This window comes from Mchenga conophoros, linkage group LG11 (genome assembly GCF_057382185.1).
Source record: "Mchenga conophoros isolate Kocher_MC1m ecotype Shallow Benthic linkage group LG11, M_conophoros_male_GT1.1, whole genome shotgun sequence".
NCBI classification, from domain to species: Eukaryota; Metazoa; Chordata; class Actinopteri; order Cichliformes; family Cichlidae; genus Mchenga; species Mchenga conophoros.
This window is the reverse complement of record NC_140536.1, coordinates 2446509-2472441: the sequence shown is the minus strand read 5'-3', so window position 1 is coordinate 2472441 and position 25933 is coordinate 2446509. Positions and strand designations below refer to the sequence as shown.

Here is a 25933-nt window from a genome sequence, read left to right as displayed (position 1 = left end):
CACGTGGAGCCAGAAGAAGAAAACTCTGGATGTCAAGCTTCAACCTAACCTGACGCTCCAGTCCGCCTGGTGGCGCAATGGTGCGGCTGGCTGGTACTAGGAATCGCAGAAGAAGAACACCCACAGCCGCTAACTAAAACGGTCCTACCTTAACGGCAGGGATGTTACAGGTCACTTTGGTTGGTTGTTAAATTGTTACTGACAACATACTGTAAGTCGTTTATAGGATTTTGTTTGCGGCGTAGCAGCAGCTCATAGCAATGCTAACTTTATGTGCTAGCCTGGCTAGCAAACTGCAACCATGTTTTGTTGCCGTCATTGATTAGAAATCCCAAAGGAAACTACAGAGACATTATAATCTGTGGTTGTTCTGTTTTCAAATGTTTGTTAATATTGGTAGAAAAACATGATAGCATGGGATTCAAAGCAGTAAATACAAATTAGAGTTAGCTAACACCGTGGAAACGTTAGGTATCTGTTTCTGTTGATTTTCTTCTGACGAACTGAAGTTACTCTGATTTAGTCCCTGCTGAGCTGTACCAGGCTGCTGCCAGATCCAGTGTAACAAACTATGGAAGTGCTTTGATAAAGGAAATGCAGATGGACCGACTGAAAAGGCCGTGATTACATGCGGATCTCTGGACCAGCTGCGTCAGCAATGTCTGCAATCCCCCTTCTGCGATGCACCATCAGGTAAAACTGTCCCAACACGTACGATCACTAGATTACGTGCGGGCTGGAGTATAATGACAGTTTTAAAACTGATTTTAAAAAGTCTAATATGTGCATTTTGAAGGCATATTAAGAAAAGTATCAAAATGACCGAGTTTGATTTTTGCTTTATCAGCAGTGGACAGAAAATGACAGAGTCTTTCCTTTGATGTGTTCCTGCGGTACAGTACGGGTCGCAGTTTACGATCGTCTCGTAACCTGCACTCCAGACATCAGGCTGCTAAAGGCTTTTTGGGTTTCATTTTCCTTTGTTGGGATCGACACATCTGTAATAACTTACATTTAATGCAGTCTTTAATATAATTCAGTGCAAACATTTTGACATTAAAAGTAGGTTCTAAAATTTTATCTTGAAATTATTAACTTGCAAAGTCACATGATCATCCCGTTCACTTCCGTTTAAATATTTCATAAATCTATGAAATATGTAAATCAACGTTATTTTTCCAAACCTTTGTGATTATTTTACATCTTGTTTAACAGCTGTAGGTCAAAGGTCTCATTTTGGCCACAGAAAAGTTCCACTTTGCCTCGTTAGCCCAAACATGACAGAGGTGTTTCTGCTTTGTATGATAGTTTTATCCTGCAGTCCTGGATAGCACAGCAAACGTTTTTCACAGTCAGTGAATTCAACAGGTTTAAGGGCAGTTAAAGACTCTACAATGTCAGATAATTCAAAGTGCTTTCATTATTATTTTTTATTATCATTATATTAGCGGAGTCGTCTCAAAAGCCAGCTAAAAGTTCCCAGTTGGGACTAAACCAGCTGATGTTAATTTGCAAGTTGCGGAGCTGCTTTCTGGTCACTGATAGAGTTCAGCTGCTGTCTCTACCTTCCATGCACGTGTTCAGTACTTCCCCCTGTGTCATTCTCTTATTACACATGACTACCCTGTAAGAACGCATTGTTGACAAACAGCGCACTCAAAATAAATTTTTTTATTTATATAAAGGTGAGAATATTGTACTGATGTGTCACATAGAGAAGCTGGATAGGGGGTGTGAGCAGTGATGGTGACTGCTACACAATCTGGACACAGACACACACACCAGGGCGAAACAAGCAGAATGATGGTCACATGGTCATCTCTGGTCTCTACAGGTCGAGTAGCGCCCCCAGCATTCCCCAGCTGACTATCCCCCAGTAACATTACTGGGGGATAGTCAGCTGGAATTCTGACAGTTCATTTGTTTTGTTTTCTTTTAATATCACTTAGAACTCTTTTGCTGTCAGTGCCTCATCGATCTGTCTGTCTGCTCAGGTACTGCTGTCCGACTCCATGCCATTACTGTTGGATCTCTGTCTTTTGTGATTTTGTGTGACTCTGGGTGGGTCTGTCCTTTGTTAAAGACATTACTCTCTTACCCTTAGTTTGCTGTGGCAGAGAGCTATCATGTGAAGCAGGGCTTCAACAAGACATATAAATATACCAGTCAAATACAACACTGCTATAAAAAGAGCAAGACTTCATTTTGTCGCAGGTCAAAGTGGAATGAATGTGATTGGCTGAACAGCTGTTCATGCTGTGTTATCTGTACTTCCATCAGTGTAAAAGACCCAGCAGCAGATTAGAATGAAGTATAATAACACTAACACATGTAATAAATCACCAGATTAATACACTCATGTTCCCGTGACAATGCGGCGCACTGTTTGCTCTTCATTCAGTGATTTCAGTACAGCCGGCTGCTGCTCATAAAACATGTTCCCCCATCATATAAACACTTATTCTCTCAGCTGAGACTCGCTGCTGTTTAAAGGTTTGAGAGTAAAGGTTGGATATAAAAACATCAAACATGGGCTCAGTCGGCAGTTACAGTGTCTGTGTCCTGTTTCAAGACCATAAATGTACGATTGTTTTTAGCCAACATGAGAAATGTAAAGTTGTGTCTATGACTTTGTTACTGATGGCGAGCAGGGAAACAAAGACTTTATAGGCAGACGCATTATTTTCATCATCAGCACGTTTCAGTTTGTTTCACAGTTTTTCAGCAGTGCTGGAAAACTAACCGCACGGCTGATAAATGTCTGTCGTTTAGCTTCAAAGAGACATGAGGTGATGATGCGCAGTGTCCGTGGTTACCATGGTTACTGGATAAGCTGCTGATAAATTAAACAGCTGTCACCGTGTTTATGTTTTCATTACAACTGTCTGACTCGGTTAACTGAAGTAAACTTGGATAACTTCTAGTTTAGGAGTATGTGCGTGTCCTCGGAAATCTGGACTCGTGCGGACTTTCCAAGGACAAACAAGAAAGAACTGTACACCACTACACTGAAATAAATAGACTATTACTAAAATACACGTGCTATATCATAAACTATCATATAAATCTGGAGGTGCTATTAACATGTGTAGTTATAAAGGACAACTTCCTGCCTTTAGTCTTATTGATGAGCAGCATTAGTTTTCTTCTAATGTCCAGAAGTCTGCATCGTGTGTTTCATAGTTTCTAACAAGCCTTTAAAGTTAAACGTAACATGACTGAAACACCAACATCTGCTTACTGAACAAAAACCCCACACAGATGTTAATGTGATTTTATTTTTATTTTAGTAAACTCTAAAAAAACAAAAATTGTAACAGACAGCTGGTGCTTAGAATACAGTTGATTAAATATAAATATTATTAACACAGGAGAATTCACCTGTTAGCCCGAATGTTTAACTGACTTACTTTATAAGTGAGCGCGTGGAGGAGAGCCTGTTTGTGTCAGATGACAGCTGGTTCACCGGACCGACGAGCTGGACTCAGAAACTGATGGAGAAGCATGGAAACTTCAGAGAGATGCCACACCTTTTGGAGACCTCATGTCATCTCACTTACTGGATTCCCTCATTTTAGAAGTGAGGAAATGTGAAGCTCAAATGTAAATGAAGAAGACTGTAATGTGGAGGTGGGGGCGGGTTCCCTCTTGCTGACATGCTGATAGATGGCAGGATTTTTGATCATGTTTTGAATCACAGCTATGTTTGTGGTGTGATGTGTAGTAAGCTGTTAGGTTGTAAATTAGAATAGTGCTGAACACATTTTGTGAACATTTACAGTGGGGCAAAAAAGTATTTAGTCAGCCACCGATTGTGCAAGTTCCCCCACTTAAAATGATGACAGAGGTCAGTAATTTGCACCAGAGGTACACTTCAACTGTGAGAGACAGAATGTGAAAAAAAATCCATGAATCCACATGGTAGGATTTGTAAAGAATTTATTGGTAAATCAGGGTGGAAAATAAGTATTTGGTCACCTCAAACAAGGAAAATCTCCGGCTCTCACAGACCTGTAACATCTTCTGTAAGAAGCTTTTCTGTCCCCCACTCGTTACCTGTATGAATGGCACCTGTTTGAACTCATCATCTGTATAAAAGACACCTGTCCACAGCCTCAAACAGTCAGACTCCAAACTCCGCCATGGCCAAGACCAAAGAGCTTTCGAAGGACACCAGGAAAAGTATTGTAGACCTGCACCAGACTGGGAAGAGTGAATCTACAATAGGCAAGCAGCTTGGTGTGAAAAAATCAACTGTGGGAGCAATCATCAGAAAATGGAAGACATACAAGACCACTGATAATCTCCCTCGATCTGGGGCTCCACGCAAGATCTCATCCCGTGGGGTCAAAATGATCATGAGAACGGTGAGCAAAGATCCCAGAACCACACGGGGGGACCTGGTGAATGACCTGCAGAGAGCTGGGACCAAAGTAACAAAGGTCACCATCAGTAACACACTACAACGGCAGGGAATCAAATCCCGCAGTGCCAGACGTGTTCCGCTGCTGAAGCCAGTGCATGTCCAGGCCCGTCTGAAGTTTGCCAGAGAGCACATGGATGATACAGCAGAGGATTGGGAGAATGTCATGTGGTCAGATGAAACCAAAGTAGAACTTTTTGGTATAAACTCAACTCGTCGTGTTTGGAGGAAGAAGAATACTGAGTTGCATCCCAAGAACACCATACCTACTGTGAAGCATGGGGGTGGAAACATCATGCTATGGGGCTGTTTTTCTGCCAAGGGGACAGGACGACTGATCCGTGTTAAGGACAGAATGAATGGGGCCATGTATCGTGAGATTTTGGGCCAAAACCTCCTTCCATCAGTGAGAACTTTGAAGATGAAACGAGGCTGGGTCTTCCAACACGACAATGATCCAAAACACACCGCCCGGGCAACAAAGGAGTGGCTCCGTAAGAAGCATTTGAAAGTCCTGGAGTGGCCTAGCCAGTCTCCAGACCTCAACCCCATAGAAAATCTGTGGCGGGAGTTGAAAGTCCGTGTTGCTCGGCGACAGCCCCAAAACATCACTGCTCTCGAGAAGATCTGCATGGAGGAATGGGCCAAAATACCAGCTACTGTGTGTGCAAACCTGGTAAAGACCTATAGTAAACATTTGACCTCTGTTATTGCCAACAAAGGTTATGTTACAAAGTATTGAGTTGTATTTTTGTTAATGACCTAATACTTATTTTCCACCCTGATTTACCAATAAATTCTTTACAAATCCTACCATGTGGATTCATGGATTTATTTTTCACATTCTGTCTCTCACAGTTGAAGTGTACCTCTGGTGCAAATTACTGACCTCTGTCATCATTTTAGGTGGGGGAACTTGCACAATCGGTGGCTGGCTAAATACTTTTTTGCCCCACTGTACTTTGCTGGCTGATTGCGTGCCTCGGTGCAGCTGGTCTGTCAAGGAAAAGTTGTAGTGTTGGACTCCAGATTGTTGGTCCCGTGATTCGAAAAGGCTCTTTTCCACACAGTCCTCATTCAAATATTGCAGCTAACAGGGTGATTTTCCCGCCTCAGTGCAGCTAGCCAAACAGTAAGTAAGTTTTACACTGGTAGATTTTAACTTAGGTGTCTCAAATATTACATTTTAGTTCAAATTCAAGGTATTTATTTCTATGTCATGTTACTTTAGTACCTGTGTGACCGTCTCACAGACAAATATTAATATACTGTGACCACTAAAACTGTCTGAAAACTTTAGTTAGTTATATTTAAGGGCAGTATCCCAGAGTGACAGCTAAAAATAAACTAAAAAGACGCGATCCTTGTGTAGGTTTGTGGTCTAAGGAGCCTGGAAAGAAAAACATCTGGACTATTTAAGTGTCCTTGAAGCCGTTTAATGGTCAGCAGTCCCACATTTGTCCTCAAAAGGGTTGTGGACCACCTATTGGCTGTTACGCTGGGAAAATTGTGCAATATAATTTTCTTAAGATGTTAAAGATATCAGAGCATTGAACAGGCTGGTGTTTTGTGAAGAGGATCTAACAGGAGAGAGATGATAGAGACACATGACGTCCTTATAAAACACAGTTGAACTTTATGAATGGACAGCTTTTCACAGGTCTTTGGACTTTTTATTTAAAGGGACTGCATAGTTTTTTACTGAAACTGACACAATCCCACTTTGATTTGACTCAGAGTACAGACAGTGGACTCTGGTGTCAGCAGAACCACCTGCTGATCAACGCCGTGAAAACCAAGGAGTTGGTGGTGGATTTCCGGAGACGCAGGCCCACCACACTGACACCGGTGAACATCCAGGGAGTGGACATTGAGATAGTGGACTCTTATAGGTACCTGGGTGTTCACCTGAATAATAAACTGGACTGGAGCCACAACACTGATGCTCTTTACAGGAAGGGTCAGAGCAGACGCTACCTGCTGAGGCGGCTGAGGTCATTTGGAGTACAGGGAGCGCTTTTAAAGACCATCTATGACTCTGTGGAGGCATCCGTCATTTTTTTTTTACAGTGTGGTATGTTGGAGCAGCAGTTTATCGGCAGCTGAGAGGAAGAGGTTGGATAACCACATCAGGAAGGCCAGCTCTGTTCTGGGATGCACCTGGACCCAGTGCAGGTGGTGGGAGACAGAAGGACTCCGGCCAAAATAACATCTCTGATGGACAGAGTCTCCCAGCTCATGCATGTAAATGCTGCTGAACTGCAGAGCTGCTTCAGTGACAGACTGCTGCATCCTCGATGCATGAAGGAGCGTTTCTGCAGGTCCTTCCTCCCTGCAGCTGTCAGGCTGTACAATCAGAACTGCTCGCAACAAACATAGATGTTTACATCAATGCTGTAACTTTCACTATTTTATCAACTGATTCACACTACAACATGGGTTTGCCTCTTATCTGTATCCATCCATCCATTTTCTTCCGCTTATCCGAGGCCGGGTCGCGGGGGCAGCAGCCCAAGCAGAGAAGCCCAGACCTCCCTCTCCCCAGCCACCTCCTCCAGCTTATCCGGGGGAACACCACGGCGTTCCCAGGCCAGCCGAGAGATATAATCTCTCCAGCGTGTCCTGGGTCTGCCCCGGGGCCTCCTCCCGGTGGGACATGCCTGGAACACCTCACCCAGGAGGCGCCCAGGAGGCATCCTTGTCAGATGCCTGAACCACCTCAGCTGGCTCCTTTCGATGTGGAGCAGCAGCTGCTCTACTCTGAGCCCCTCCCAGATGGCTGAACTTCTCACCCTATCTCTAAGGGAGAGGCAAGCCACCCTTCGGAGGAAGCTCATTTCTGCCGCTTGTATCCACAATCTCGTTCTTTCGGTCACTACCCACAGCTCGTGACCATAGGTGAGGGTAGGGGCGTAGATCGACCGGTAAATTGAGAGCTTCGCTTTTACACTCAGCTCTCTCTTCACCACCACAGACTGGTACAGTGCACTGCAGCCGCACCAATCCGTCTGTTGATCGCCCACTCCCTTCTTCCGTCACTCGTGAACAAGACCCTGAGATACTTTAACTCCTGCACTCGAGGCAGGAACTTGTTCCTGACCAGGAGTGGGCACTCCACCATTTTCTGGCTGAGGACCATGGCCTCAGATTTGGAGGTGCTGATTCTCATTCCCACCGCTTCACACTTGGCCGCATTCCACTGGGCCTGTCGGTACCTGTCAGCTGCCTCGGGAGTCCCACAGGCTAACCAGGCCAGATAGGACTCCTTCTTCAGCCTGGTGGCTCCCTTCACCTTTGGTGTCCACCATTTGGTTCGGGGATTACCACCACGACAGGCACCAACCACCTTGCATCCGCAGCTCAGTGCAGCAGCTTCGGCAATGGAGATACTGAACATGGTCCACTCGGACAAATGCCCCCAGTCTCCCTCGGAGTGCCGTTGAAGATCTCGCAGACCGGGGGCTCTGCTAAACGTTCCCAGCACACCCTCACTGTACGTTTGGGCGTGTCAGGTCTGTCCAGTGTCCTCCCTCGCCACCTAATCCAAATCACCACCAACTCATATTTACTTTTATTTAATTCAATAACGGTACAGTACTCTGTTTTTGGTAACTATTGTCCCTGATGTAAATATGTAAGAAAATGTTTCTGTTCGGTGTCCTGTTTGTTTGTATGTGTGTTTTTATTGCTGCTGTTACAACCAAATTTCCCCTTGTGAGACAATTAAAGGATTATTCTATTCTATTCTATTCTATTCTGATTAAAACAATTCTTAACTAAATATATTCTGGATAAAACAAAAGTATTATCAAAGTTGTGGTTCCCTTTATTTTTCCGTCCTCCCCTATCACATCCTGTCCTGCAGGATAAACATCAGTGAGTCTTTGTGTGACTCTCTGTATGCAGCTGTTAAAGTTTGTGTTGGAGATACTCGTTTCCTGTATTTGCAGAGGTATCTAGAAATAGTTTTAAACGTTCCCACCAGTCCCAGTCTGTTCTCGTCCTATTCTTCATCTCCCAGCTGATGCTGGTTCCTCTTCCTCCTCCTCTTCTTCACACACTGCTGAATTTGTCCTGGGGTGTCATTATGGGTGGAAAACCTCTGCCGTGTCACGCTGTGGATTTCTCAGTCTCTCCTGACTCTGGACACTTTGAAAAAGAAATCAGCCATGGCAGATAATAACAATAGCAGAAAACTCTGAGTTTTTTCTTGTGTGCACAGTGAAAGTGGACGACAGTATATACTCAGTTTGAACAAAAAGCCCATTGTTGCAGGCAGCTGCAGTTATGCCTATGTCAGCTTTGGAGAGCAGGGTTCAATGATGTAAAATAGTCTCTTTTCTGTAATGTCTGTCCTTTTCTCTGCAGGCTGCAGTGGAAGCATTTTGCCACACATGCTGTGCAACAGAGAGCTCTGTCAGGGGCAGAGGCTGTAAATGCTCTCAGGCCCTTTTATTTTGCAGTCCACCCAGACTTCTTCGGTAAATATCCCAAAGAACGGGTAGGTCTCATATCTGTCATGACATAAATCCAAATATGTGTTATTGGAAACATGTGATCGTAAAGTAACAGTTCGAAAACTTACTGCCAGGTTTACATGTGTGTGACGCCTTATAGGCACAACAAAGAAGAGGCAATCCATAGTGTACAGAATACTTATCATCTATGTGCTCTGGGATCCGTATACAATATAAAGTAATATGATGTGATATAAAATAATATTTAATGATAATAATCTGTGCACATACAACACTGTCAGACGTTTGTTGGGATGAGCTGCCATGATGTAAGTTCTGGTACCTCTGTGTTACAGGAGGTGAATGAAAACTCGCTAAAGAGGCTGAATGGCTATCTGGAAAACTTGCAGAAGCCCGGCTCACGTTCAGTTCAACCCATGAAGCTCACCTTTTATATAAGGAACACAAAGTACAGCAGTAAGGTGCAGCCAGAACTCATCAGCTCAGGTGCATTTCTTTTAAAATGCTCAAAGTACCAGTCAGGTTTTTGGGGGTTTTAACATAAAATTGCTCCTGTTTGCTTCTCAGGCTTCCGCTCCGTAAGTTTTACTTTGCACACAAATGATGTTTTGAGCACAGTGATGGATGTTTTGACGAGCTGCAGCCTGCCTGTGGAGCACATGAAGGGACTAACGGCGAGTAAAGCAGCAAGTAAAAGTCCCACTGAGACGGGGGAGCCTTTCTACAGAACCATCAAATGGGATAAAAGCTATTACACCTTCACTGGCTTCAAAGACCCCGAGCAGGAGCTGCAGCAGGCCCAGAGAGCCGAGCCTACGCTCAGGTAGGCTCGGCTCTCTGGTTGTGGTTGTCTCATCTCAACTGTAGGAAAGTGTTGAAACCTTCTAAACTCAAACACTGCTGTTTGTGATCAGTCACGGAGACACACTGCTGTGTTTGCTGTGGATTTTATTTCTATTCAGTAAATAGCAATAGGGCATGCTAAAGCTAATGTGTGCATACATGGTCACTTATATTTAAATGTAATAATGTGAAAGTACTTTATTTATAGTTCACACAGTTCTAGAGAGGGAGACGTCAGAGTAATGTGACATATAACAACACAAATATGTTTTGCAAAGATGGTGATGACAGATTTTCATAACTACAGCAATTATATTTAATGACTTGTACACGATCTTTTTTGCCAGTGTGTGGTTGAGAAACAACGAACCTGAAGCCTCAAAGAAACACAATGCGAGTCTTCCTCGGAGAGAAGAACTGAAGAGACTGAAGAGGGAGCTGTGTCGCAGATTTAATCTGACCGATATCAGGTACAGCCGTCTTTACTGTTTCAGAGGTTGCCCTGTCTGCTGTTCCTGAGGGCACAGAGGTCTTTATTCTGTGCACTGAACTGTAAGAAACTGTGTACATGTTACTGTTACTGAATGATGAGATCAGCTGTGTGGTGCAGATGGCAGCGCAGCTGGGGAGTCTCCCACAGGTACTGTCAGCTTCAAAGTCTGAGCCGCCTGTCTCACCAGAACCCCGAGGCTCTGATCAACCTGCAAGGTAAATAATCTCACTGAGAGGTTACAAGCAAGCTGCGTTCATTAGTAATACACACAGTAGCACAGATCTCTGAACTGTTGTCTGTCCATCAGGTAAAAAGGTTCATGGCTTTTACCACCGTCAGTCCTGTCACGTGCCTGTTATGTGTGATACAGTCCTTCACTCCAACACAGTCGATTTTGAATTAAGCCGTCAAAATGTGACTGAAGTGGAGACTTTCAGCTTCACTTCAAGGGTTTAATAAAAGTACTGCATTCATTGTTGCAGGAATACCAGCCATCGTTATCTGTAGCACCTCCTGAAGCTCAAAAGTAATTGGACAAACTTGCATAAGTATGATAAGGTTTGTTTCAGTACTTGGATAAAGCATGATTTACTCTGTTTTGTTCTTTCAGATGCCTCAGGGCTCACAGGGTGCTATGATGATAGAATCTGATACAGATGACAAAGACAATACTTAACACCATTTTAAATACCATGGAGGAAATAGATTAAGAGGCTTATTTTATTTTATTTTTTCAAAGATTTAAACAGTACAAAAAATAACCTTGATAGCTAAATTAGTTTTAAGTTTTCTGATGTGCAAAAAATACAGCAACAAAACAGCAAAGTCTACAAAAGACAACCGATTTAAAATGTTCTTATGTAGTGCAAAAAACCCAAATACAACAGTGTGTTTAGGCTGAGTACTGATGGCTTGGTACCATTGTTTCTGTTAATGCTGTGTATTTTTCTCCTTTTTCTTTTTTTCTCTGTAGTGTTTTCAAATGTACAGTCGATTTCATTTATAGAGGTAACACACTGTGATCGAGGATCATATCACTGTAAATTAAATCTCTAAGCATCATCTTCTTTAAATACACAGACACACATACAATGATCAGGCGTAACATTTATGAGCGTCTGCTAACAGCCCATCGAGGGCTCTTAGATTGCTGTAGGTAGCCACGCTTTGCTTTGCAAACCCTCGGCCCTCTCGATGAGCTTCATGACCAAATTTATGCACCTGCCTAATTTAGTTTCAGTAATATTGCACACTTTCTGTAAATCCTATAAACTTCATTTCACTTCTTAAATGTCATTGTGTTCGTCTGCTATATGATATATTTACATGAAATTGCTGATCCAAACAGCCAATGATTATTGAAGAAAAATCATGAAAATTATCAGGGGTGCCCAAACTTTTGCATACCACCGTAGACGTGTGAGGGGAGAGCAAGAACTTTGTGAGTCACTGAGTCGGTTTTTATCTGAAAAGGCAACCCTACCCATATGGAAAAGAAATAGAAAAAAACTTCTAAAAGACTTGCATCAGATGTGGCCTACTTCATGAGTAAATCATATCAGGCTTCTATGATTTACTCATGAAAGTGGCCACTTTCTCATCACTTTCATATGTTGTTTTAGTATCCAAAACATACAAGTTTCATTATATAATTTTTCAAGGGATCTTATATCTGTTTTCACTCTTGTATGCTTTTCATACAAGTTTCACACAAGACAGATACAAACTTTATAAGATTTATAGATCTTTTCCATGTGGGCGGCTAGCAACAGTACATGTTTTAGAAGCATCATGAGATTTCCTGTGGCTTTAACAGCCATGCCCATTGTTAAAGCGTTTAAGCTAGCTGCCACACATCATTGTACAGAGTTGATCAGACCCTTCATGAGTGACAGCTTACCTGCTGGAGGGATCCTCTGCTGTGATTGGCTCTTATAATTTGGCTAGGTTGGTCAGACAGAGATGAGGTATAAACAGGAAGTGCAGTGTCCATTTACTTTTGAAGCTTTGAAAGTGGGCGACCATAGATAAAAATTGCTGTAATTACAAAATATTTATATTAACCATTGATATTAAACCTTTACATAAACCAAGCCTTTAAATTGAAGCTGAAAGTCTACACTTACGTGATATTTTGATTTGATTTATAATTTGGTTGTGTACAGAGGCAAAAGGACAACAACTGTGTAACTCTCCGTACATGTATGTAGTGCCGTGGAAATACCCTCAAAATCTTGAGATCCCTTAACCACAGGTAGAAAAAGCACCGCAGTGTTTCCATATTCTCTATGGTCTCTAACAGGTTCAGGTGATTCTAGCTATTGTGATGTACCCCACTGTTAGACCCCTACAGGCTGTACAACAGCAGCCTGACTGTCATTCGGTATGAAGATGAAATCCTTGGACCCATTGTTAGACCCTACGCTGGTGCAGTGCTTCTGGGTTCCTCCTGGTGCACAACAGGTCTCGGCCTCAGTGGTGAGAGTACGAAACACGTGCAGGAACTCAGTGATGTCCTGGTCCACATCTAGGAGGAGATCCACAGGACATCTCATTAGGAGCATGCCCTGACATTCAGGCATGTGTACAAGAACATAAGGGGGCAGAGCTGGACTAACCTTCCACCACATTGATTTTGAATTCAGCCTTCTGTAAGCAGCTCTCCTCGAAATCTGTGCACTTGGTAACTGACTGGGTTAAATGTAGCGGCTCTGAAAACTAGCCCCAAGGATCTGTTCATTTCTAAGAGTAGTGACCTATAAGAACCCTTTGAGTGATATTATAATAATATGCAGGTTTTTACTGGTTTTTACAGGTTTTACGAATGAAACGTTTCTCCCACTGAAAACATCCAGATGAACAGAGTCAAATACGTGAATTATCTAATTTACCTACTGTGAGCTAAGGCGGAGAAAACGGGCACATCGAGGCCTGAGTGGACTCTGTGTCACGTTGATAATAATCGTCTACCAGGAAAGCAGCATCTCACTTTGTTCTCAGTTTTCTTCCTGCTCTTCCTGGGCGTCACAGCGTCTGAGATGGCGTCTGGCCTCCCCCGTTGTGACATTGAATCAGCTGATCGTCAGCCCCCCCCCCGTCACCATACTTCACCGTGGTTTAAAACAAAATGGAAACTTTAAAAGGACTTCCTTACATTTTCTTCTATTCTACGTTGTAGCTCCTAAGCTAGGGCAGGCCCGAAGGTTGGTGGTTCGATACCTGGCTGTTGATCCCAAGTTGCTCTCTGATGCATCCATCACAGTATGAATGTGTGTGAATGATTTTTTTTTCCAATGTGTTTTCTTTCTGTGTGAATGGGTGACTGACAGAAGTTGTATCAAGTGCTTTAGGTTTCCAAATAAAATAGCAAAGCTCTATATTAGAACCATTTTACTTTAACCTTATTTATCATTGATTCCATCACACATTAAATCGAACACGTTATACTTCATGCTTCATTCAGTTAATGCTGCTTTACTTCAGCAGTGTTTATCGTTACCTCACTCACATGAACTTTGGACTGGAGATCATTCACATGAGCGAAATAAATTGAACACAGAGTCATGACATTTAGTTTTGCTTCCAACATGACCTCGTTTTGACTCACTACATTAGAACACTTTTCCTCACTTCTTCTTTCTATAACGCTGTTTGACCACCTCACCTAGGAGGTATCTCAGGGGGCTGAACCACCTCGACAGGCTCCATCTGCAGGAACAGGATTCTTAGGCTGCGTTCACTCTGCAGGTCTTGATGCTCAATTCAGATTTTTTGATCAAATCTGATGTTTTTGTCTGCTCGTTCACACTACAAATAAAATGCGACAGCAAACGCGCTCTAGTGTGAACGCTCAAAGCGGCGCATGCACAAAAGAAGACGTCACACACAACACGCTCAGTTTAGACCCAGAGCAACAGGATGTGTGACTGATGGCCTTAATATAAAGACTTTACGTTTCCCAATTTTTGCTTTAAGTTACTCTGTTATTTACATAATGATGTAAATAACCTAATAATGATCCTTGTTGCTGTTTTAGAGGAGCGCTGCTTCAAAGGATAGTTTCTGTCAGAATCTGCAGATTATACAGGACAAAGAAAATGTTCACGTTTCTCCAACGTTGTCTTCCCAACAGTTTCGCTGGATGGCCAGGAAGCGTTCACGTCGTCTTCTCCGGCGCTGATATTTGGCGTCTGTCTTGTGTCAGTGACGTAAAAGACGGATTCAATGCGACCTGACCATCAAACAGCAGTCGCTTTCTGAAACATCAGATATGTATCGCATTCAGCACCACATACGAAAGTGACCCAGATCAGATTTGAAAATATCAGATTTGTGCCGTTCACACTGTCACCATGATCAGATAGATGGTCGCAGAGGGTCAAAAAAGTCGGATTTGATGCGCTTTCACCTGCAGTGTGAACGCAGCCTCTCCAATGAGTGAGCTCCTCCCTCTGTCTGGAAGGAACAGCCCAGCCACTCTTCAAAGGAGACTCGTTTCTGACGCTTATGTCTTATATCAGCCTCGTTCTTTTAGAGCTTGTGACCGACGGTTGGAACTGTCTGTCAGTCTTGTGTTCCACTCATCCCTAACTCGGGAACAAGTTCCCCAACCTGAAGGGGAACAATTCAGGGGTTTCTTGGCTGGGCACATCTAGGAATAGCGACATGGTTCCCTCCTCCTGTGGGCTCACCATCCACAGGAGGGCCGTAGGGGTTTGGTGCTTACTTGATTGGGTGGCAGGCAGAGGACCTGGCCCTCCAGTCCACGGGCTTGTGGTTTGTTAATCACTATATAACTTGTTTTAAAATGATACATGGTAAAGTCAGAGATTCTCTGAGGTTAGTGGCTTCTTAGTGTGTCACTCCATCCTCTCACTCACACACACACACACACACACACACACACACACACACACACACACACACACACACACACACAGCCGCCAAGGCCATCTTTGCCCGAACAGGCCGCTCTGTACGGAGTCTCAGTGAGGTCCTTTTTATCAGAATCATGTCATAGATTATATTTTCTTATTAGTTGTAATGGTCGAACTTATAACCGATTATCTTCTGATCAGTTTCTAAGCTGTTAAGCATGATTAACTTTGACCACAATCACATTTATATTATGATTCTGTGTTGAGCAAATACAACCATAACGACGGGCTGGAGACACGTTTCTTATCTTTCACATCCTGATCTGCCAGGGTCGAAACATCCTCCATCATTACTCATTCAGCATATCAGTAAGACTCTGATTAATATTTCTGGTTATTAGAGATGATTTACGGTATTAAAGAACATGTAAACTCTTGTTTTAGCACGATTATTTCAATCAAACACTGTTTTCACCAAACAAAGTCACGTCCTCCATCAGCGTGAGGTTTTCATATCGACCTCTGATGTGTTTTCAGACAGTGATCATATCATAGAGACCTGTTTCTGTGGAAAGAGTGGGTATCTCATCATTTTGGGAGCATTGCCACTGCGTGTAGATGTGTAGAACAGTTTTCACGCACTCGTCTTCTTACCAGGACATACGGTTGTGTTTGCCGACCAGTCAGGGATGAATGCTTCTGGACACGTCATGCTGGGAACCATGGATGTTCATCATCAGTGGACAAAAGTAATGCAGCTGTCGCTGTCCTGCTGGCATGTATAGTCTCTGTGCTGCCTTTCGTTTTCTGACCCCTGCTGTGTGCCTCCAGCTTTTTGAGCAGCTGCCTGGTTATCACAGCCTGCAGCAGCAGACACACTGGCTGAAGGAGAGGATCAGCCTCCTCCTGGGTGGAACCCAAGTGGTGCACATGGACAGACTGGGACCAGTTCAGCCCATAGCTGAGCACTACAGTTCCCTAAACACCTTCCACAAACGTCTCATGTCCCACCACCTTCGTCTGCACCCCAGGAGTCTGCAGGGCCTCACCATGTTGCTGGAAAAGTACGAAACCCTTTTAACCACTGACCATCACAAGCACGTGCAGTTTACTTAATGTTTGTGTCTCTTCCAGTGACCGCTCCAACCCCAGTCTTCATGAGATGGGACACTTCGTTATTCCCATCAAATGTGATCTTCCTACACTACAGGTCTTCCTTCAGAACCAGGCCCCTGAAGCCCGACGGCGCATCCAACGCAAAAACCAGTGAGTGTGACGTAGTCTGTCTGTTTGCATGCTGTCTTTCTTTGGGGGGGCGGGAGGGGTCTTTTTATAGTTTGTATCATATTTAGTATTTTTCCTCTCTTACAAGATGCTAGCATGTTTGCAGAAACAATTTCAAAAACTTTGTCAAGCAACAATCATAAATGATTTTGCTCCTGCCAGCAGTAATACGATTTACAGCTGGAACTCCATGAAGGCCGATTTATGGGGCAGCACGTACCCAGCACTGCCTCTGTGATAGAACCCCCCCACACGCCTACATCCATGACTGCTTTATACAATGTGACCACCACACCTACAACTGCCCAAGTTTAACCCTCATAATGTCCTCCCGATTTGCATACAATGTGAGCCATCAGGGGTCAAAAGTGTCCCCACTTCATTTGACTGTTTTTTAAAGTATAAAGTATAAATTGTCAATCAATTCAGTGTTACACCTTAGTTTTACTTAAGACCAACACATTAACACAAAATTTACTCAACATTTTACATTTTAGGGCCACCAGACCTTCTTTACAAAAAATAAACCCTGTTTTTTTAGCGAAAACAAATTGAGAAAATTAAATATTTAATTGTTTAGATAATTTTGACTATCTGAATAACTAGAGAGTGCTGTATGTTGAACTTTAGCGAGAATTTTTTTTTTCAAGCGTTTATAAATTTTTAATGGCAGCAAATAATCACACTGGTGGTCCTCAGGGGTCAAAAATGTCCCCACTTCATTTGACTGTTTTTTAAAGTAAAAAGTATAAATTGTCAATCAATTCAGTGTTACACCTTAGTTTTACTTAAGACCAACACATTAACACAAAATTTACTCAACATTTTACATTTTAGGGCCACCAGACCTTCTTTACAAAAAATAAACCCTGTTTTTTAGCGAAAACAAATTGAGAAAATTAAATATTTAATTGTTTAGATAATTTTGACTATCTGAATAACTAGAGAGTGCTGTATGTTGAACTTTAGTGAGAAAGTTTTTTTTCAAGCGTTTGAAAATTTTTAATGGCAGCAAATAATCACACTGGTGGTCCTCAGGGGTCAAAAGTGTCCCCACTTCATTTGACTGTTTTTTTAAAGTAAAAAGTATAAATTGTCAATCAATTCAGTGTTACACCTTAGTTTTACTTAAGACCAACACATTAAAACAAAATTTACCCAACATTTTACATTTTAGGGCCACCAGACCTTGTTTACAAAAAATACACCCTGTTTTTTAGCGAAAATAAAACAAGAAAATTAAATATTTAATTAAATTAAATATTTAAAAAAAAATTTTTTTTTTTTAAAAATTCTCACTAAAGTTCAACATACAGAGTGCTGTATGTTGAACTTTAGTGAGAATTTTTAAAAAAAAATTTTTTTTTTAAAAATTCTCACTAAAGTTCAACATACAGAGTGCTGTATGTTGAACTTTAGTGAGAATTCTTTTTTTGAACCATTTATAAATTTTAAATGGCAGCACATAATCACACCTGTGGTCCTCAGGGCTCAAAAATGACCCCGTTTGCTTTGAAGCAACAAGTATAAAATATCATCCATCTCTGTGTTTCAAGGTTTTATTCAACTTTATTCCAACTCATTGCCTGACAGTTTTCTATATTTTGGCATGGTAGGAGGGCATGAGTCTGAGTGAAGGCAAACTTTCATGAGGACAAAGGCGTGTCCATATTTGACCCAAGTGCAGGAGGAAGCTCAGGTTTATTCCTCTGCACTGGTCCCATCATGGACAGCATTCTTTCTGCAGTTGCAGGCCAAGGGGCATATACAGTAAACAAGCTGTTACAGGTGATTGTTTTCTTTTGGAAACCTGCAATGTTAGGGACAACTCGTGTCCTGACTGCAGGACAGACGGTTTGCCATCGCACACGAGCATGTTCCATGTACAGCTGGACCTGCATCACATGCTGCCCATGTTTTTGTCTCAAAGTTCCCTGGTTTACTTGGATGTTCTGTTGGAGGGGACAGAGTCCTCTGAAGGGGACTTGGTGCTCATACAGTCACATCAGTACCAGGATCTTACATCACAGCAGGAGGAACACCCACTTGTGTTTCAAGTCAAGTCAACACCAACACACATCATACACCTCAAATGGGAGCACGTTTGTGTCATGAACGACGATCATCTATTGTGTCTTTATCAAGAAATTATGTCCTTTTTGTGCTTCTATGATTAATCTTGTGTCAGCATGAAAACTTCTCTACCAGACTCAGGATGTCATAAACTGGCCGTAGCGACTCTACTGGATGCACGGCAGTAAGAATCAACACACCCACATATGCCTACAGCTGCATTCGGTCCATTTTTCTTCCTCTCTTGTTGTCCCTCCTTGTTCATCATCGAGTTGGCTGTAGAGCAGGTCATCTGCTAATTGGATGGTTGTTGGTTCAATCTCTGTGTGCTCTAGTCTGGAGTTCTTACCAAGGTGTCCTTGGGCAAGTTACTGAACCCCAACTTGGTCTCTGATGCATCCATTGGCATGTGAACGTTAAAAAGCAGAATACAAGCAGAATACACTGTGTATAATGCTTTCAGTACTCGAGTAGAAAAGCCACTGAAGGAGTATGGGACCTGGCACATGTGCTTGGACTGTGGTAGATCATCTTTCTCTGAGGCACATGAGAGAGTCAGGCATCGTCTGTCACTGGGAAGGTTAGAAGACCAGATCAGTGTTTCCTCACGTTACTGCAAATATTCCTCTGTCTCAGCTGATTCCTCTTTCCTGCTTGATTCTTTGTCTTCATCATAATTGAAATGGATGATGTGTAGTCCTCTGACACATCTTCTATTTCAGTTTCACATTCTGAAAATTCAAGAAACTTCAAGAAGCCCAGTCACTTTCTCTCCAAGCTCCTCAGACTACCATGTCCTGGATGCCTGAGAACCTACTTGAACATAGTTCAGATTCTTCATCACTTTTCTTCACTTCATAGCCTTCTTCCACTTCTGCAGGTGGCTGATGTGCTTTTTCAGAGAAAGGGTAGCATGTGCTCTAAATATTGACAATATTTTCTATATCTTCTAACCCTGGATCTTCCTGAACATTGATTCTCCCTCCTCATTATACTAGAGGACAATATGTGCTTTGTCCTACTGGTCATTGCTTTGCACAACATGGTAAAAAAAAGTATGCTCATCAAAGTATGCAAATCTCCAGTGCAATGGAGGCTTTTGAGGATACTTTCTGTGTATGTATTATTGTAGAGTCTACCTTACAATACGAAACACTTTGATGCGGCTGTTGTTGTGATTTGGCGCTGTATAAATAAAATTTCATTGAATATAGAGCACCTGCCTCCTCATTGTGCTGCCTGTTGTGGTTGTTATGACCAGTGCTTGACCCCACACATCAGTGATCCAAGATCAAAGATGTTTGAAAACAGTATGGTGTGAAAATACAGCTCTTTGCAACACTTTGTACTTTGGGGTCATTTTTGTCCACGAGGGCCACCAACGTTATAAAATTCAATAAAAACCACATAAATAAATCAAATTACTTGAAACTTATTCCAATCATTCATAGTATAGTAATGAATAACTTCTGTTATTTTCAGCCCATTTGATGAATAACAAATACATTTTTGATAGCAAAAGATTTCTTTAGAGGACAAAAATGACCCGTGGACCACACGGTGTTGATTGAAATGACTAGTTTTTATTTTTAGTCTATTCAGTCGCTGTGTTTACTGTTAGAATTTGAGATCTTCTTGTCAACTTGCTCAATCAATCAGAATCAGAATACTTTATTAATCCCGACGGGATACAGTTGCTCCAGTAAAGTAACATTAACAAAAACCAACTAGACTGTTTATCAACACAATATGTTAAGATCAGAGGATAGCACAATATATACAAGTCACCAAGTAATAAATGTCAAGAATATTAGAGTAGAAAGAGTGTGTGTAAAAAGGGTGTAACTATTGCAGTGTTCACAGTGTGTTGGATGGAGGAGTTGTACGGGGAGACGGCCACGGGCAGGAATGACTTCCTGTGTCGTTCAGTGGTGCATCATGGGTAATCTCAGTCTCTCACTGAGCGTGCTCGTTTGACTAGCCAGTGCGCAGAGTCATCAGGGAACCATGTCGCTATTCCTAGATGTGCCCAGCCAAGAAACCCCTGAATTGTTCCCCTTCAGGTTGGGGAACTTGTTCCCGAGTTAGGGATGAGTGGAACACAAGACTGACAGACAGTTCCAACCGTCGGTCACAAGCTCTAAAAGAACGAGGCTGATATAAGACATAAGCGTCAGAAACGAGTCTCCTTTGAAGAGTGGCTGGGCTGTTCCTTCCAGACAGAGGGAGGAGCTCACTCATTGGAGAGGCTGCGTTCACACTGCAGGTGAAAGCGCATCAAATCCGACTTTTTTGACCCTCTGCGACCATCTATCTGATCATGGTGACAGTGTGAACGGCACAAATCTGATATTTTCAAATCTGATCTGGGTCACTTTCATATGTGGTGCTGAATGCGATACATATCTGATGTTTCAGAAAGCGGCTGCTGTTTGATGGTCAGGTCGCATTGAATCCGTCTTTTACGTCACTGACACAAGACAGACGCCAAATATCAGCGCCGGAGAAGACGACGTGAACGCTTCCTGGCCATCCAGCGAAACTGTTGGGAAGACAACGTTGGAGAAACGTGAACATTTTCTTTGTCCTGTATAATCTGCAGATTCTGACAGAAACTATCCTTTGAAGCAGCGCTCCTCTAAAACAGCAACAAGGATCATTATTAGGTTATTTACATCATTATGTAAATAACAAAATAACTTAAAGCAAAAATTGGGAAACGTAAAGTCCGAAGTCTTTACATTAAGGCCATCAGTCACACATACTGTTGCTCTGGGTCTAAACAGAGCGTGTTGTGTGTGACGTCTTCTTTTGTGCATGCGCCGCTTTGAGCGTTCACACTAGAGCGCGTTTGCTGTCACATTTTATTTGTAGTGTGAACGAGCAGACAAAAACATCAGATTTGATGAACGCAGCCTGAGAGTTTTGATATCTGGTGCTTATTAAGAATCCTGTTTGTCTGTATGTTGACTTTGTCACCTGCCTGTTTGTGTGCAGACTGCAGGCAGAGGAGGCGGCCGTGGTGAAGCTGTGTCTTGAGACTCTGTCTCTGAGGAGCTTGTCTAAGGAGCCCAGTGTCAGCCCTGCCCAGATGATTCAATGCTGTGAAAGACTGTTGGAGCAGCGCTCCCCCCACATGCAAGGCCTCCAGATCTGTGTTTCTCACTTCTACTCTGTCATGCAAGATGGAGACCTGTGTGTCCCCTGGGACTGGAAGAGCTGACCTCCAGATTTACACGTTTTTGTCGGTCCATGTGTGACAACTACTTTTAGACATTGATACTGTTGAGCAGAAAATAAGCACATTTACCAGGACATCACACAGACGTTTTTCTGCTAATGCTTTGTCAAGGAAATGTTCAGAGAACTTTAAGAGCACAAGTGAAGGATACCTGTACAGCCTGCAATGTTCACATGCGACCGGGCTACACTTCAAAGTGATGTGTGACAAACGTGTGACTTGTAGTGTAGACGTGGCTTAAAGCACAGAATTGTCAAAGTTGTAAGTATTTATTGCAATGAGTATGAAAAGTGATTTTTCACTTTGTAGAAATGTGAAGTCAGTGTGGAAAACGTTTCACAGGAGTCCAATAAAAACCTCTGTATATCCACCCTGCTTTTAATGTGCTGCTGATCCAACGCGTCAATCATCAGCAAGTGTGAAAGAAAAAGCTCTTCTCTGTTTAAAAAACCAAACGACAACAAAAACAACCAAATGTAGGTTTGTGAAATTGCATCTGGTCACACAGGACACACAAACCTGCAGGACACCGGCCCTCGAGGCCTGCAGTTGGACACCCTGTCAGCACAGTGATGGACCTGGGCATCTGGTATTAGCTCACTCAGCAGGACGATGATCCCAAGACAAGAGCTAAGGTGCTGCAATGACTCAGAGAAAATGACTTGCTGATGAAGGTGGCTCTACAGGCTTGAATCATGGGGTGTGCAAACGTTTGTCTTTTGATTCAGTTAGGGTTAGCTTATTCGGTGACTCCAAACTGCCCACAGGTCTGAATGTGAGTGTGATTGGTTGAGTCTCTGTGTTAGCCCAGGTCAGATTGACAGCCTGAGCAGGGCTGTGATAGGCTCCAGTCCACCTGCAACCCTGATAGGTGGAGGAGAATGGATGGATAACCCTGATTCACTATAATGAGATAAACTGGGACCAGTCAAACCTTCTGTGCTGTGTGGTGCAGACAGAGGACTAAGTGGAACTGGGCGGCTTCTTCAGTGGATGGAGCTGTTGGGGGACTGTTGGGTGTTTCAGACGTGTGAAGCTATAAAGACGATGACTGGAGTCGCCGTACTCTCATCGTTCTAATTGAAATTGACCTTTATTCAAACAAAAAGATTTCACAGTGGAATTTTAATTCTGACTCGTATTTGACAAAAAACATTAGTTAACTCCTTAGAATTGGTGTTTCTTCATTGATTTCTCATAAAATTTGTCTTCTTGTCAAAATTACAAATAAATTCTGCTTCTGAACACAAACTGTTGAACCTTTATTGGACCCACTGAGCTGTACCTCATAGCACAGAACAAAATTAGGTAAATTCTTGAGTTTTGGAGCTGTGAAACTTTCCTTAGCAGCAATGTGACTATAAATGATCAACAATGATGAGGAGGAATTTGTGATGACATGGAGGGACCTCTGCAGGCAGGACAGGAATCTGAAAACCTCAGTTTTCCTCTTTGCACCCTTCGACAGGTGGGTGGCATAGCCACCGGGGCTGGGTATCGTCACTGGTTTCTAGAATCGATTCGATTTGAATCTGGGAAATTTTGCCTCAGACAGTCAGAAATATTATAATTCAGATCAGTAAAGGTGATTTTCCTGTTCTGGGACTTTATAAAAATATTCTGCAGTAGATCAAAACGAAAGAAAATCAGTAATCAACATACGAACATCACCTCTGACGTTACAGCGGTTTTATTAGAGAGTTTTGCATTTTGTATAATTTTTAAAAGTTTAAATTTGTTCAGAAGCCTGTTAAACGGCAGAAATTAGGCTTTCTTTTTGGAAGTAAGTAAAAGGAAAAAACAGCAGCCGACAGCCTGTAAACAACGTAGACTTGTGCGTAACAAGCAAGCGAATAATGAAGAAAACTGATTTTTAGACGGGAAACTGTTGTTAGAGAGAGAGCTGTGCATGACGTGTGATTTTATCCTGGTGGAAGCAAAACAGTAAAAGTCAGAGAATCCATGACGATGTTTGTGTGAAGCGTAGTTTGGATCTTCTTTTGCTGCTGGTTCAGTCAATGTTGTTTGGAGAGAGATAAACTAACAGCTTCTGAATCAGCGCAAAAAGGGCGTGAACACAAAGCTCGACCCGACCGTGTCCGTGGCGTCGGTGAGAAAGTCACAGCTCACTGATTCTGATCCGTCGGCGGGTCGAGCTTTGTGTTCACGTCTCTGTGCAGAGTCCGTGCTCCTGCTCTCATTTACTGTTTCAGCTGTTTGGTGGTTGTTGATATTTTGTGAGGTTTCACCTGAGATTCTGGTTTTTGGGCAAAATTCAATACATTTATATTAAAAAATCAGGATTTTAATGAATCGATATCACGTTATCCAAGCGAGAATCGATTTTAATCGATGAATCGATTATCAAAACCCAGCCCTAATAGACACCCATGATTACTCAAGAACTGAACTGCTCAAAGAAGTCCTGCCATTAATTAATTCTTCGATCTTAAATATGATCAACCTATCTCTAATGATCGGCTATGTACCACAGGCCTTCAAGCTAGCTGTAGTTAAACCTTTACTCAAAAAGCATCTCTAGACCCAGCAGTCTTAGCTAATTATAGGCCAATCTCCAACCTTCCTTTCATATCAAAAATCCTTGAAAGAGTAGTTGTCAAACAGCTAACAGATCATCTGCAGAGGAATGGTTTATTTGAAGAGTTTCAGTCAGGTTTCAGAGCTCATCACAGCACAGAAACAGCTTTAGTGAAGGTTACAAATGATCTTCTTATGGCCTCTGACAGTGGACTCATCTCTGTGCTTGTCCTGCTAGACCTTAGTGCAGCGTTCGATACTGTCGACCATAATATCCTATTAGAGCGATTAGAACATGCTGTAGGTATTACAGGTACTGTGCTGCAGTGGTTTGTATCATATCTATCTAATAGACTCCAATTTGTTCATGTAAATGGAGAGTCCTCTTCACACACTGAGGTTAATTATGGAGTTCCACAGGGTTCAGTGCTAGGACCAATTCTGTTTACATTATACATGCTTCCCTTAGGCAGTATCATTAGAAGACATAGCATACATTTTCACTGCTATGCAGATGACACCCAGCTCTATCTGTCCATGAAGCCAGATAACACACACCAATTAGTTAAATTGCAGGAATGTCTTAAAGACATAAAGACCTGGATGGCCGCTAACTTTCTGCTTCTTAATTCAGATCAAAATGAGGTTATTGTACTCGGCCCTGAAAATCTTAGAAATATGGTATCTAAGCAGATTCTTACTCTGGATGGCATTACCTTGGCCTCCAGTAACGCGGTGAGGAACCTTGGAGTCATTTTTGACCAGGACATGTCCTTCAACACACATATTAAACAAATATGTAAGACTGCTTTCTTCCATTTGCGCAACATCTCTAAAATTAGAAATATCCTGTCTCAGAGTGACGCTGAAAAACTAGTTCATGCATTTATTACTTCAGGCTGGACGACTGTAATTCATTATTATCAGGATGTCCAAAAAACTCACTGAAAAGCCTTCAGCTGATCCAAAATGCTGCAGCAAGAGTCCTGACAGGGACTAGAAAGAGAGAGCATATTTCTCCTGTTTTGGCTTCCCTTCATTGGCTTCCTGTTAAATCCAGAATTGAATTCAAAATCCTGCTCCTCACATACAAGGTCTTAAATAATCAGGCCCCATCTTATCTTAATGACCTTGTAGTACCATATCACCCTATTAGAGCACTTCGCTCTCGCTCTGCAGGCCTACTTGTTGTTCCTAGAGTATTTAAAAGTAGAATGGGAGGGAGAGCCTTCAGTTTTCAGGCCCCTCTTCTGTGGAACCAGCTTCCAGTTTGGATTCGGGAGACAGACACTATCTCTACTTTTAAGATTAGGCTTCAAACTTTCCTTTTTTCTAAAGCAGGGGTGCTCAATACGTCGATCGCGATCGACCAGTCGATCGCAAAGGTAGTATTGGTAGATCGCATGGCATTAAAAAAAATAGATGCCAGCCTATCATCCATCCCGTCACTTGATTGATACAGGGAAGCCAGTCAGATGACAGCAGATTTTTTCTGACGCTTAGGTCGCTGCGCATGCGCAAACAGCGGCGCGAAGTGTAGTAAAACTGACAAGCTAGTCAGCGAGTTAACTCCAATTTTTAGCTCTCGGTTTTTTTCTCTTAAACCTGGCCGTCAGCAGCTACTGTCCGGACTATGCATCCCTGGCTGATTCAGTTCAGTGCAAGTCATCAGAGTAAACTCAG

At 42.5% G+C, this 25933-nt stretch overlaps 1 protein-coding gene across 4 annotated transcripts; it reads left to right on the top strand.

Annotated features, from left to right (window-relative positions):
- The first annotated feature begins 40 nt into the window (after positions 1 to 40).
- tcaim (T cell activation inhibitor, mitochondrial) lies at positions 41 to 22082 on the top strand. 4 transcript variants are annotated; one of them, XM_085290514.1, is made up of 11 exons: positions 41 to 170; positions 524 to 693; positions 8792 to 8924; positions 9237 to 9387; positions 9469 to 9724; positions 10092 to 10214; positions 10355 to 10452; positions 15772 to 15863; positions 15946 to 16178; positions 16249 to 16380; positions 21469 to 22082. In XM_085290514.1, the coding sequence occupies exons 2-11, from the start codon at positions 629 to 631 to the stop codon at positions 21692 to 21694; spliced, it is 1509 nt and encodes a 502-aa protein (XP_085146640.1). In that variant the 5' UTR covers positions 41 to 170; positions 524 to 628; the 3' UTR covers positions 21695 to 22082. The 4 variants fall into 4 exon arrangements, with proteins under 4 accessions (XP_085146640.1, XP_085146639.1, XP_085146638.1 ...); XM_085290513.1 differs by having other exon boundaries at positions 43 to 179; XM_085290512.1 differs by having other exon boundaries at positions 92 to 211.
- Positions 22083 to 25933: the final 3851 nt, after the last annotated feature.

Coding starts and splice junctions, on each gene's coding strand:
- tcaim (XM_085290514.1), top strand. CDS start 629: ATGCGGATCTCTGGACCAGCTGCGTCAGCAATGTCTGCAATCCCCCTT. Junction 8,925..9,236: donor GTAAATATCCCAAAGAACGG/GTAGGTCTCATA, acceptor TCTGTGTTACAG/GAGGTGAATGAAAACTCGCT. Junction 15,864..15,945: donor TTCATCATCAGTGGACAAAA/GTAATGCAGCTG, acceptor GTGTGCCTCCAG/CTTTTTGAGCAGCTGCCTGG.